This window comes from Lonchura striata, chromosome 3 (assembly GCF_050655825.1).
Source record: "Lonchura striata isolate lonStrDom1 chromosome 3, ASM5065582v1, whole genome shotgun sequence".
Classification (NCBI taxonomy): domain Eukaryota; kingdom Metazoa; phylum Chordata; class Aves; order Passeriformes; family Estrildidae; genus Lonchura; species Lonchura striata.
The window spans coordinates 95,872,910-95,887,348 of NC_140705.1; the positions used below are offsets into that span (position 1 = coordinate 95,872,910).

Sequence of the window (14,439 nt, forward strand, 5' to 3'; positions counted from 1 at the left end):
GTGTCTGAACACAGTAAAATAACAACAGCCACGATGGTCTCCATGGCCTCTGGGTCTCAGGAAACACTCCTTAAATCTCAGCAGTGTTTGCAAGACTTGGGAAATGGAACAGCATAACCCCTGCCCATGCTGAGATAAACCAGACATAGATTGAGCTGCTTCGACTCACAATCCTAGCAGACTGTAAATACAGGCCGTCCATTTGAGGATGAAGATCCAGATGCTGTAAGGAGCAGAACACAGGTCCCAAAAGCACTTATGGAGAGAAAGATTATCCTAGCCAACACTCAGACCTAAAAGGAGTTATCCAACAACAACATACCTCTTCAAGGGGAATATCACGGTCACCCATCTGGACTTTGTTATCTGTCCTCTGAGCCACAAACACATGTTTGATGCTTGGACAGTTCTTCACAGCTTCATCCACCGTTGCCTTCAGCTCTATGGTTCGGCCTCCCCTGACTCCCTGGTTGTATGTGATAACTGCTTTGCATCCAGCTAAAAAGAAAAAGAATTAGCAGACATGCTGGCCTGTCTTCCAGGCTAGTATGCACACCCAACTTTCATTACTTTGGGGGCGTTGCATAGGACATGTGTGATAAATACTCAGAACTGCTGTTAGTCAAAACCAGTCAGTGTCACTGATGAAAAGACTTTAAAATCGGAGACACACAGAGATTAAGGGCAGCTGGGACCTCCATAGGTTATCCAGTTCATCTCCCCCACCTCAAGGCAGGGTCTGCTTCAGCTAAACCACTCCTGATAGCTATCCCTTCCAATGTCATCTACTCTACCCTCTCCCCAGCAATCCACTCCAAAGCCTATCACAAATGTGAGGAAGTCTTTCCCAACATCCAGCCCAAGTGTCACTCACTGCATTTTAAATCATCCATCCCTGCCTTGCAAACCTGATACACAGAACAGCTTCTTCCCAGTTCTCTGTGTGAGGGATAACTAAAACATGTACTTGCTCTCTTCAGATCAACTCCACTAAAAAGGAAAGAACATGACAATTTCTGTAAAACTTATTCCCTCACACTAGCCACAAAGTAATCTGATGTGACTGCTAGGACATGATCCAGTGGCTATTTCCCTCTTCTGTTTCTATTTTTAGCATCACTTTTTACCTAATTACAATATACAAGTACTTCGGGGCTGAGAACAGCTCTATCTGCTGGTAGAAGGGCTCACAGAGCAGGGGCAGGCTGCCAGCACTTCCAGTACTATACATAAATCACAGGATCCCAACTGAGAATGCAGAATTAGTTCTATCCAAGAGTATGAAAGAAACACTGCAATTACACTGCAAAACAGCAAATCAGGCTCTATCCCTACGCTGTGTTTTTCCTTCCAGTTTCACTGCTGTCAAGCAATAACACAGTGCACACTGAATGTTAAGCAATTTATTAAGTATTCTGAGGCCAGAGGACATTGCATGTGTCACTCAGGAAAAGGCTCCTCACTGCACTCTGCAGGGGAGAGAGAACTGCCCGGCTAGGCAAGAATGAAACAAGAAAACTCTTTTTGCCAAGAAAACACAGGGCTGGGATATGCCTTGGAGCACTGAAACGGAGGCATTTGTTCCCCAATCTGCATCTACTCACAGTCCATGATTCTCCCAGCCAAGGACTCGGCGCTGAATCCAGCGAAGACCACGGTGTGAACAGCTCCGATCCTGGCACAAGCCAGCATGGCTGCCACCGACAAGGGGGACACAGACATATAGATGGCCACCCTGTCCCCTTTGTGGATCCCATATTTCTTCAGAGTGTTGGCAAGGCGGCAAGTGAGATCCTGAAGTTCCCTGTGGCAGAGAAGGAATGTTGTCATGTGACTGCACAACCTGATTTACACGGGGTGAGCAAAGAAAAGATGAACTTGGGCAGACTGAGTCTTCATGATCACCTCTGCACCTCATCTCAGCAGTACAGGGCATCCTAAAGAAGGGTGGCCTGGGGCATGCTGGTAGCCAGGCTGCTCCTGCCATTGTGGAGAGGAGAAGAAAGGGCAGAGTGGTACTTGCTGCAGGACAGGAGAGAGCTGCAGGCACTGTCCAGAGCTGCTGGGCTGTAAGGTGGCCACAGCAGCGAGCAAGCCAGGTGCTGTCATGCTGCCTCCAGAAATCAAGGTTCATTTCAGTACTCCTGATGCCTTTTTTACCCATGAGGCTCAGTCAGAAGCCACTGGGAACACAAGTGGGATAAACACAGGATGAAATGGAAGTGTTGTCCGAAGTCTGCCACACTATTTAAGTTGGGCAACAGCTGGAAGTGTTCCACTACCAGGAGTTTCTCTTTAAATTGCAAGGGTAAGCAACACATTTGCATGAACAAGGAAAGAGAGGAGAAGTCTGGAGGCACTTGTATGAGGGACAGATTTTACAGCTGGATCTCCTGCAGCCCAACAGCATTTCAGAACACAAGTACTGCTGCCACTCTTGCACAGAGAAATTCAGGAACACCAAGAACAGGAACAAAGTCTCTTTTCATAGGACTCTGCTATGACATGGTAACAATAGCAAAAACGTTCCTCTAAGGAAAGAAAACACAATTTGTGGGCAAGGGCTTGCACATTCCCTTATTCTGATGCCTGCAGAATGGCAGGTACACCTGGGACCAAGATGCTGCCATGGACTGAGCAGCTCTATATGCCTGCAGTGGAAGGGTCTTGGGAACAAAGGATACTGTGCCAGGTGAGAAATGGTCTCATGTCAAGGGAGGAGGTGCAGCACAGGGTGCTGACAAGGGGCAACAGAGCACTCCTTGTGGTGCCAGTCATCAGCTCAGAGGAGCAGACTGGCAGAATCTGCCAGGAATTGTCCTTTCACAGGGTTCACGAACTCTGTAAGTACCAAGGCCCAGAGAAGAGAAACATCTTCTACTCTCCAGCTTGTTCATCATCAACCTGCCACCTGTGAACCCTTAGGTGTTCCAAGCTACACAACCAGGGACCCCTATAACTTTTAACAATGAAATTAATTTTGGTGAGTTGCATTCCCTAATAAGCTGTAAAGCACGAATCCTTAAGTATCCTCTTCTCCCAGAACTGGCAATAGCTGCAAAAAAAAATAACAAACCCAATTTTCAACTGGTGTCTAAGCTGCAAATAAAATGAAGAATTGTTTCTGGTCCATCAAAAAATATTTTGTTCCTTTTTTTAAACCACTGCAAGTTGGAAATAAAAGCTGAAGTGCTCTGCTTTAGAAATATCAAAACTATGGGCTGAGAATAAGTAATTTTTGGAGTATCCACCCCTTAACTTGTCTTAAACCAAGGAAAATTAGACAAATCCAAGGCACAGCACTTCATATTATTTAATCTAAGACTATTCCTGTAGCATCAAGTAAATAGTCCATTTCTGAACTTGGATAGGTGGCCAGACACATTCAGTGCCAGTTCTCTGGCAGTAGCTGGTAACAGCTGTCCCTGCAGAGTGATCACAAGCCTGCCGAAAGCAGGGATGGAGTAGCTGCACCCCAGACTGAATTCTCCCTAATCCCTTATAGTGAAAGATCAGCCTAAACTCTAAAGCACAACATTGAAGACCTCTTCCCAAGCCCCTCATGACCATGGAAGTGCACAGTTAGATTTATTATTTTGCTTTTATTGAGTTCATGAGCAATAATGAATTCCCACCCAACCACTGGTTTGGTGCCTTGTCCTAAAAGGCTTAATTTTCTGGTCTGGAATTTACCTGATGCTGCATTAAAGAAAATTTCAATGTGGATAAATAACAAAGAGGCAAAACAGAAGCTGCTCAGCTACAAAGCACATAAAGGGAAACAAGCCTCAGAGAGACAGCTGTGAGAAAGTAAAATGAAAACTTCTTATCTGTAATGGAAAATACTCAAGTGCTTTCTGAGCTGCAGCCTCTTTATCCTATACAGAAATGCCAGAGTATCTCTGCCTAAACTCCAGAAAATCATGGAGTTTTCTGAGCAACTCCATGATTCCTCTTGCTTCTTTTGCTTGTTCAGGACTTGGTGACCACAATGGCAGAAGCACTCACTGTTTTTTATGATTAACCCCAATTTGACATTTGCTTAATGAGCATGTGTAAGTAAGGTGATAGACAACATGGATCAGTCTTTACCCATGGATCTATTTGCCTCTTCTTTGTATGCTGAAATGCTGGGATAGAAAGGCCTTGGAGGTCCCTCGGAGCTGCAGCACATGGAGGAATGGACACAAAAGCAAGGAATAGGTGAAGCCAAGAACTCCAATGAAGACATCCACAAATCCCTGAGCATGAGATACATCTTTTGGCTCCTGTTGGCACCAAGTCAGGCTTGCTCTCCAGTTCAAGAAAGGGAGTTAGCAGAAACAGTGTCAGGAATCCTTCCCTTGACTCCTTCAAGCACATTTTTTCATCTAACAGGCAGGCAGTTGGTACAGGCAGGCAGCATGTTACACATTGTCAGTCCTCAACCCAGACACATCCTGGGGAGGAATGAGCACTGTGCAGAGTCACTGCACCTAAACATACTGAGCAGGAGGAGACCACAGCCATCATCACCCTCCCCATCTGCTACTACTGCCAAGCTTGGCATTGTAGCTCCTCCATCACACAAGGTTGGAAGAGCCAAGAAAACCTCAAACCCAGCAGTGCCTCAGCTCTGACACAGAGGCAATGGCATGGAATGCTGGCCAGGAAATGTGTTGGTAGCATGGCACATCCACCTGCTGCCTGCATTCCCAAGGATTTCAGTGCAGCCACTCAGAGCCAGGCACCGCACTCAGCAGAGGGAGGCAGGAATAACCAGCAGAGAGGAACAAAGCCATGGGTCACAGAGAGGGTCCTGGAGCACTCAGCTCCCTCTGTGCAAGCAGGGCAGACAGCAGGAGGATCTCAGCAGAGCCACTGCAGGAGAAGGAAACATGCTGCAAGCAAAGAGAAGCGCCCAGCCCCTCCTGACAAAGACAAGAAACCAAGAAACCACAGAATTAGTTCATAGCACAACAGTCTGAGGATCCTCTGCAAAAGCAAATTGTAAGAGCTGAGAGCAAATAAGAGAACAAATTGGACAGGAAAACACTGCTCCAGTGGGTAAAGTGCCAGAGCAGAGAGGAGAAATGGGGAAGCAGCAACCAGAAGGGGAGACCATTTGCTAAGGAGAAAGAGCAATAGATCCAGTCTGTGCATTTAGAACAAAGCAAGCCAGGAAGATGGAAGAGGCATTAATGCATACAGATGAAGGACCAGAAAGAGACATGTGGACCTGCTGCTGGACAACTGTGGGTGTCAGTGGTAACCACCAGGACCTATTCCTTTCTGTATGATTTAGGATTTGAGTAAGAAGATTTGTGTTAAGGGCTAAAACTAATAATTAACTCTTGTGTCTCTCTGTAAGGTGTGCTTCCATTTTGTCCATGGATAAGGCTTTGAGCCTGTTGTCTTCCTGACTCATCACTTGCTATGCAAGCATCTCCTCAGCTACCACAGCATCGCTTCTAAGCACAAGACTACAAGGCTGGCCCTCCAACAGAGCCAGCATATCATTGCTCAAGCCAGTCCTGTTTAATCTAACAGACAGCATTCCTCTCCCTGTCCTTACATCTCTGTTCAGGAACTGACAGACCATACTTCTCCCAGATCTCTTCCCAAATACAGCTTCCAGAGCCCATTGTTCAATGCAGTGTCTGGAACAACTTCTGTAAAACCCATCAGTACCACATGGCACTTCTCTGATGCACTTCAGGGATGCTTTGCAGAAACAGCCTTCCAGTAAGTCTGATGTTACCTTTTGCCACAGCGAGAGTGTACAGCTTTCTAAGCAAAGGAAGCCAGTTCCTTTTACATTAAAAAAAGTTGCATCAAGACCTTCTTTGGGAAGCAGCCTTTTGCAAAATTATTCTAGACTTTTTCTTAATACATTCAATGCCATACACAGGTTTTGACAGTACCTGGTTTTACCTTAGCCCAAGCCATGTTCTCTGCTGTCATGGTACAAAAGCTGGGTTGAGTATTTCTTGCAGCAATCAGTTTATTTCCTGGAACCATAGTTTGGATTAGGCTGAAACTGTTTGAAAATTCAGGTCAAGTGTCCAAACTGGGCATTAGAGCACAACTGCCCAGCCTTCCTGCAGACATCCTGAACCCAAGACAAGGGAAACCCCTTGTAACCTTTTTTAGGTGAGAAAGTGAGAAACCCATGAGCTGTCTTGGGTGGGGAAAACTGCAAGCCTGGGTAAGATGTACTTGCAAACTCAGCTTACAAAGGCAGCTCTGGAAAAGAGTTTTGCTGCCAATGGTAAGTATCATCATGGCTTCCAGCTACACTCTTCACTGTGATCTCTAACACAATTCCATCTATTTTAGCTCAGGCTGAGGAATCCATTGGTTTTTTAAAGGTATCGCTATCATGTTGCTCATGAAGATGTCCAACCACTTCTCTCCCACCTACCTAGGACCCTGATTTCTGGTCCTTTAGCTTTCCTCTCTCCCTACTTTGTCTTTTGCATTTTGAGCTTTCCCTCTGGCAACAATGTTTTCTGCACCAAAGTGATCCTTCTTTTGAGACCTGGAACCCTTTTGAAAAACAGGTTAGCTAAGGCATTCTGCTGCCCAATTCCCATAGCTCCCACTGACAATAGCCGTGAGATTTTGCAGATCCACTGGGTCATAGGTGGATAAACTGTAAACCAGGGAACACCAGAGAGAATAAATAACTCCACATCAGAGAGCAGGAGGGCTGGCATAACTTTAGCTGCTGTCTTCAACACCTCCTGTCATTGAACTTAGAGAGGCTGCAACCCAACAGCTCTGGCCACTATCTCCACCTGCTTTTATAGGGTACAGTACCTTTAAAAACCCAGGCTCACAATGCATTGGGGAATTCCTCTGCAAGGTTTCAAAGGCCCTGAGCCCTGACAATATCCACAAAGCAGGACAAAACACTCCTGGTCTGGTTGGACCCTTCTGACAATTAATTCAGCTGTCAGCTCACAGCACCACAGTGCTGCTAAGCCACTGCCCTACCAATGAGCTTTTGGTGGCTTAGCCTCAGGAGAGTCAGAGAGCCTCTTGATAACTGATTTGCATGACCTGTCCCCACTTTGCTGACTGCAGCCACCAAAGCCCAAGAGGGTTGTATCCCCTGTTGTTACAAAGCAGTAAAAAAACAAGTCTCTTGCCTTCCCATTCAAAACCAGAGATAATTTGAAACTCAGCTAAATTTCTACCCACAGGGAAGAAGAAGCAAGAATGGCCAGTGAACTTTTTTTTCCTGAAAGGCTGAATTGCATCAGCTAGAGAGATAGGACAAAACTCAGCAATTAAAAAAATCATCACAACTAAGCTTGTAAGGGCAGACATCATCTCCTGGTGCAAAAATAAAATGTTTCACCTATGGCTTTGAGTATCTTTGCCCACCAGCAGATGTTCGGATTCTTCCCCTAGCATACAGCACTTGAACTCTGATGCACAATTACAACCCACCTTGCTGACAAGTGTGCACATGGATGTGGGTTGACTGGATGGCACAGCCCACCAGCTCTTTGCCCACAGCAGAGGCAAACTGAGGCTTTTATTTCTGCCAAGGATGAGCCAGCTGGGATAGCACTTTCCAGTGCAGCTGTGTTTCCTGCCAGTGCATGGAGGACATCCCACCGATGAAGGTTTTTTTTCCTGTTCCAGCCCTCTTCCTGCACATCCACCTTCTTCCTTTGCAGGCTGCAATGGGAACAAGGCCAGCACTCAGCTGTTTTCTTGTCCCTGACAACTCCCCAGAGGAGAAGGCAGAGGACCAGGCCAGCAGCTGCATCTTTCCTTGTGTTGCCCAGGGTTTATCTTTGAGGAGAAGCAGCTCACAGCAGCAAGCTTTGCAGAGTAGATAATGCAGAACGGTGCCTAGCAATGTTGCACATAAGCCCTGGACAGCTCTCTCCCAGCTGTATCCACGACCTCACTCGAAGCTGGTCCATAAGACAGAGCCCAAATTAAAGTCTTTGTTTTCCTACAGTGCTAAGTCCTTACTCTAAGGCCACTGTGCCATTAACAGGGCATCCAGATCCTAAGGAAAGAGGCATCTCTGTTCTGCCAAGACATGTCCAGCATCCCTCTGATTCCCCCTTTACTCTGAGGCTGTATGTGCTACAGAAGGCTCACCAAGGACCACCAGCATCCCACCTCCTGGGCCACTTCCTTCTCTGATTTGCTTTCCCTCACAAAACTTCTAGCTCAAATAAGGCACTACTGAAAAAGGTTTTCAACTAAGTTCTATCTCAAAGGGAAGCCAATGCTAACACACTGTAGGAAAAGCTTTCTGACCCATATAAAACCTGTAAAAATGCAGCCCAAAGACCACAGAAAAGGCAAAATACTCAGAGAGTACCGCTGCTTTCAACAAAGCTATTCCTGCCTTAATGAGATAAGCAGAGAACCAAGTGACCTGTATTACCACGTGGTAGGACCAAAGTCTCTAGAGAAACTCAAATGCAATCACATCTGACCCACAGTATCAGGCATAAACAGAAACATGGCTCTCAAATACAGACAGAAGCTTGAAAATAGAGATTGCCAATACGTCTTTCACTTGGATGTTCTCCTTTCTGATACCAGTTACTGTATCTCTGTAAGGCTGCACAAAAAAGGGTTCAGTTTTCAGATATGGGTTACTTGTTTTCATGTCACAGCTATCACAATTCCACAGGCTGAAAATATACTTTCTTCCAAACGCACTTGGGCATGGCCAGGGAAAAAAAACATTCCTGTTGCTGTTCAGAAAGGCCGTCCCTTATCTCCAGAGATTGCAGATAAGATGTTTGAGCGTCTGCAGCAGCTCAGTACATTTCAAGTAGCGGCCTAAGGGGGAGGTTAGAGCTGCCTTGAATAAGGCAGTGCTGTCTGTTGGGTTGCTTCTCTTGTCATGTTGATCTGAGCACAATTGTCACCTCTTTCTTACCCCTTGTTTTCATGCCTGAGGCATAAAGAGAGAGGTAAAAGTGCACAAACCTGGGAGAAAAACATACCATGCATAAACTCGGGGAGAAACCTTTGGTTTCATCTCCATGTTTACCACCAGAATGGCAAAATGCAAAAGCACTTAGACAAGCTACCCAGATCATTACAACATATTTATATCATAACAGGCCTAAGCACCCTGCCAAATAACAATACCAAGATAAAAACCAATGCACTCCTTTCATAGATTTATATCAGACAGCGTTTCTTTCTGTTGCATGGAGCACTAACCTCTCAGAGTTATTTTTACACCCACTCCTCCCTGCTGACCACTTTCCTCACTTGAATGAATAATGCTACCAGGAGCTTTCATAAATTTTGGAGATGAATCAGACCACTAGAACATTTTCAGACCCAAGGAGCTCTAGGAACCCCAACAAGTTGCAGAAAACATTCTGTAAAAGTCTGATGCTAGGGACATTCTTCATCTCCTCTGCTTTATGATCTAGCAGAACAAACATCTGGCTCCTTGAGATTCAGCAGCTCAAAGATCTGGCTCCCTAAAACATGCACTGAGGAATGTACAAGTCTGGGAACATTTAAATCTCACTAGAGACAGAGATGATGTAAAAGGCAGGACTGTCTCCTAAACGAGGGCATATAGCAAGGAGAAGAGAAATATGCTTAAACCTGCCCTACTCTAACAAACTGTGCAATCTGTAGCATCAATTACATATCAGTGTCAATCAGAGCAGTCTCAAAGTTACTCTAAACTGCAGTGAGGATGGGAAAGAGAAACATGGAGAACTTAAAATCCCCTCCAGCCAGGACTCAGTATCAAGCTGTTTACTAGCAACACAAGACATTTGCACCAAGATGTTTGCTATTCTTCTGAAACCAGAAGCTACTCACAGAAATTTTCCCATGTGTATCTCCAGCAAGCAAAAAGGAAACTGCTAGGTGGAAAAATCCCATTTCCTGTGTCCCCCACACTGCCAGGCATAGTGAGAAGGTGCCATACCTGTATGTGACATGCACTGCAGTGCCAGGTTCATCTCTCTCCCAAATCAAAGCCACTCTGTTTGGAGACTTTTCGACGTGCTGATCCAAGCAATTTACTGTAAAGAAACCCAAAGGTTTAAACAAAGCCTGAACATATGAAAGGTGCTTTGTAAACCTAGCTTGATCAAGTGCAACAGCAAGCAAGTGCAAGATGAAACATCAGTTTTTGGGTTGCTAGACACACACTAATGTATAACAGAGGAACAGGCATTTGCAGCTCCAGTAAAGCTATACAACAAATTCTACATTTAATTGGCACAGTGGCCTTAGAGATGGATACCCATGAGAGGCCATGGCAAATTCAGGTATGGGCTGAATTCATGGCTCAATTCAGCCATTTAGCTCCACTGCCTAAACTTAAGCCAGCCCAAATCTTTCCCTTGCTCCCAGCAGCACAAAGGTAAGATACCCTTTTGATGTTTTTTCTCCCCAGAGCAGCATTTCACTACAGAACTCGGACAGTCTTCCCCAGCTGGCATATTTAGCACTGCACCATTTGGATTTTCTAATTAAAGCTCACGTGAAACATTTTGTTCCAGGGTATAACAAAGAGCTGAATCTCAGCTAATTGAAAATGTCTAAAACTGTAGGATCTATGGTAAACTAGAAGTTCAGACATCTACAAGTTATCAGACACATAGGAAGATTAATGTGTCTCAGGCTGTGTATTCCATCTCCTAAAATTTAAAGGCATAAAATTCCCTTTTAAAGGTGCATTTCTCCCCCTCAGCATCTTGAAGTGGAGGATGTAGGGAGAGCACCCAATCTGAAGAAATGTATAGAATCCACAAAAGAAACTTGCCTGCATGTCCAGTAGCAACTTGCCTGATAGTCAGAGAACATCCTTGTTAAGAATTAACTCCAAGTCTACATGACACTTACTTATTGCATTGTAATCTTGCAAAGGCAATTACTTTATTTCAATAGGCAACTAGTCAGGGACACTGCTGTATAACTCAGAGAAAACCTTTTTAAAAAATGCTGGATTTCAGATCATATTTCCTGGAAATATTAATACTGATGGGAAAGGATTTAATTTTTCCAGATATATTTTAAAAAACTGTGTGCTGTAGTAGCTTTGGTTGTTCTGTGATCACACCACCACACGGGATGGGAATGAGCCCCTAAAGGTGCACAGAGGAAGTAATTCCTCAGAGTTTAACACATTTTATTGCAAGACCAAATGTTAATCTCAAAAATTCAAAAAAGCACCAGCTGTTTAAAGTCTTTTATTTTTAATGTAAAACCCTGCAGCAGTACTATAAAAATAAGACAAAGCCATTTCTTAAGCCATCCTAATAAGATACAAGAGGACAAAAATCCTAGTGGGGAATTTTTAAGCAGTTATACACTAATTTCTTCTACCTGTGTTTACTGCTGTGGCTTGGTTCACAACAAGTAGCAACTCCCACCTCCAGGCTCCTCACAGCTACACCCTCGCATACTGTGCCATGCTACAGTGAATCACAAAATGGCATTCATTGCCCAAACAACTTTTCCTACTCATGAGCAGCCACACTGGCCTTCAGAGGGAATTTCTGCTGCAGGAAGCCCTGGCTGAGCCAAGTAGGAGCTTTAGCTCTGCGCTCTGTAAGAACCAGCAGGTGAACCAGAGCCAACTGCTATTATTTCCTTCCTGATCTTAGGCTTACATGAGCCTTTTGCTCATTTTACAAAATAGAATTTAGTGACCTTTCCCTTACTACTACACCCTAGTGGCTTCTCAATACATTTTCTTGCTTCCTTGACTGCTCAGAAACAATTAATCTCAGTAAGACAAGTTCCTGAGAATGTGTCCTGATGGGAAATGCAGTTTGCCAGGTTATTCTCCTGACCAGGAGTACAGTGCAAGAAATCCAGAAGCCCTTAAGCTCACAGGTCCACAAAATCCTACTGCAAGGGCTCTCAAGCAAAGAACATCAGATTACTCAGTTGCTCACGGTTCAGCTGTGCTGGGAGACATGCACACATGATGCTCTGGATAAGGGACCTGAACTGCTGCTATGTTTCTACACAGACTGTGTTCAAATCAAGAGGTGAAAGGACAAAATCACAGTCTCCTAACAGAAAAACAGCCACTTGGCTGTGGCAAAGTACTGCCTTAATCACGCTTGAAAAGAAAACCAGCAACAGCAAACCTGTTTAATTCTGTGCATCTGTTTCAAAGGTCTATGATTTCCTTTTATGTATGAAAAAAAAGCTAAGTGGCATTTTCTGTCTGCTGAGGAACCAGACCCAAGGCCAAGCAATATCTGAATATCAAAGATCTGGCATGAGATCCAGAAGAAACTGTTGATCCCACACTACAGAGGAAAGAAATAGATCCCTGATAGGCTGTGCTCAGACAAGATCTTCCTTTCAACAGGAATTAATGACAACAAAATCCTGGCTAAAATCCTCTGATTGCTGATTGCTGGGCACAGGGCTGTACAAATATCTCCATAAGTTTGGGATCCACTGCCGGGCATCACCCACCCCCAGGGTGAAGACACTCTCTTAGGCTCTCTGGAAGACCTGAGGAGGGTTTCCTCTTTTGGCTGTCAAACAAAAAGTGGCCAGAGATGTTACAGTTACTGCACTAGTGAACCAGCGTCCTCCCCGAGGAACAGGAAATGAAGGTCAGAAATGTTCGTCCCTGTTAAAAGACATCACCACTGAGTGGTACCCTGGATGGGGCTGGGGCTCACTCCCACCGGACAAAGCACAGCCGCAGCACACAAGAGCCTTCAGGGCAGATACGGCATGGACAAAACTCAGATGCACTCAGGGCAGCCACGGCAAAATTCACTCGTTTCATGTTGAGAGGTGAAATTGGAGGAAAATACCAAGATCCTCGTTAAAAAGAAAAAAAAAAAAAAAAATCCCTGCCATAAAAGTCTGGGACCGTTCCCCACCTGTGGATCATCCTCAGCCACCACGGGGCCGGGCAGCAGCCGGCAGAGCCCAAATTTGGCATCCCATCCCGGGGCCCATCTCCGCAGGTCGAAGGGCGGCCGCCCGTGAGGCAGTGCCCGGGCAAAAGGCTTAGCCGGGGTTATCCCAGCTTCGGATTTTCTCCCCGTTTCCAGCATTTCGCAATTCCTGGCTTGCTTCCTCCCTGCGCCGCCCAACCGAAATCCTCGGTTTTACCCCCAAAGACGGGCGATGGAGAAACTTCGCCCCGCGGGTCGCCTCCCGCCCAGCCCGGTGGCAGCCGCGGGCGGCCCCGCCGGGCGCGGGGGATGCGCGGCCGGGACCCCTTACCCGAGACGTTGAGGCGGCCGCCGAGGAACCAGCGGGCGGAACCAGCGGGCGCTTCGGGCTGGCAGGCCGTGTGGAAGGGACTGTCCCAGCGCAGCCACCCCCGCGCCACGTCCGCCCAGAACCCGGCGGGGTCGCGGGCCGCCCGCTCCCGCCAGGCCCGGTACTCGCCGGGCGGCAGCGCCCCGGGGGCGCCCGCGGGGCTGCAGCAGCTCCGGGCCGCCGCCGGGACCCGGCCCGGGGGGCGCGGGCGGCTGAGGGCGCGCAGAGTCCGCGCTCGGGCGGCCGCCAGCGCCATGGGCACACAGCCCTGCGCCGCTGTCCCCGCCGCGCCCGCCCGAACCGGGAGAACGAAAGGGAGCGAACGGGCGAGCGAGAGATAAAGACCGCCTGCGGGGAGGGGCTGCCCCGGCGGGGCGGCTCCGGGAGCACCGCAGCCCGCACACCCCCCGTCCCCGGGAGCACCGCGCAGCCCGGGAGCACCCCGCGCCCAGGGACACCCGCACCAAGCACACCTCCCCCCATCCCCGGGAACACCCCGCACCCAGCGACACCCCACACCTTTGGGAGCACCCCGGCCCCAGGGACACCCCGCACCCCGCGAGCACCCCGAGAGATATACCTGTACCTGGAGAGAGAGACCCAGCACTTTCCCCTATGGGGTTATCACCTGCACGGATGTGCGGGCCGGGGTGCACCCCTGTTCACATCCTCACCACCACAACAGGTGTGCCCAGGTACAGCCAGGCCCTTTAACATAAAAAGCAGCTCTCAGCACACACACACGCTGTCGTATCTACAGGCGGTGCCCAGCACCACACACCCGGACACAGCACAAAGCAAGCGCAGTGGCACGATCCTCATGCACAGACAGTACTTGTGCTCGTGGGTAGGTGGCAAACACATTGTGCCTTTGTACACCACTATCCACAAAGCTGTCATAACCCTGCCCCCTCTGCTCAAAATGGGGTGTCTATAAGCAGGGTACACATCTTATCTTGGCAGCCCTGTGAGCACCATCATTATCATAATGTGGAATTCCTGGCTTTGATATCACAGCACTTCTTCCTCCATTTTAATCTACGGACCAGACTTCACCCTGGCTTCATGATGCAAACCCTCAACAATGAGTAGCAGGGTTTTACAGCAGGTAGCACAGAATTTATTCCTTGTCTATAGCCTAGACATGACCTTTTCTGGCATAAAGAAATGAATTATTTTAGACACCTTGGTCCA

The 14,439-nt window shown here is 47.2% G+C and overlaps 1 protein-coding gene across 2 annotated transcripts in view; it reads right to left on the reverse strand.

Moving 5' to 3' along the window:
* ACSS1 (acyl-CoA synthetase short chain family member 1) overlaps positions 1–13,516 on the reverse strand; it is a 39,412-nt gene extending 25,896 nt beyond the window's left edge. For both annotated transcript variants that reach the window (XR_014953962.1, XM_021534886.4), the window contains exons 1-4: positions 13,207–13,516; positions 9,923–10,019; positions 1,605–1,804; positions 323–498 (exon numbers count right to left, since the gene is read on the reverse strand). Coding sequence is in view for 1 of the 2 variants with exons in the window: in XM_021534886.4 (XP_021390561.2) it covers positions 323–498; positions 1,605–1,804; positions 9,923–10,019; positions 13,207–13,501 (768 nt within the window). In the remaining variant the exon portion in view is untranslated. The remainder of the gene's footprint in view (positions 1–322; positions 499–1,604; positions 1,805–9,922; positions 10,020–13,206) is intronic.
* Positions 13,517–14,439: the final 923 nt, after the last annotated feature.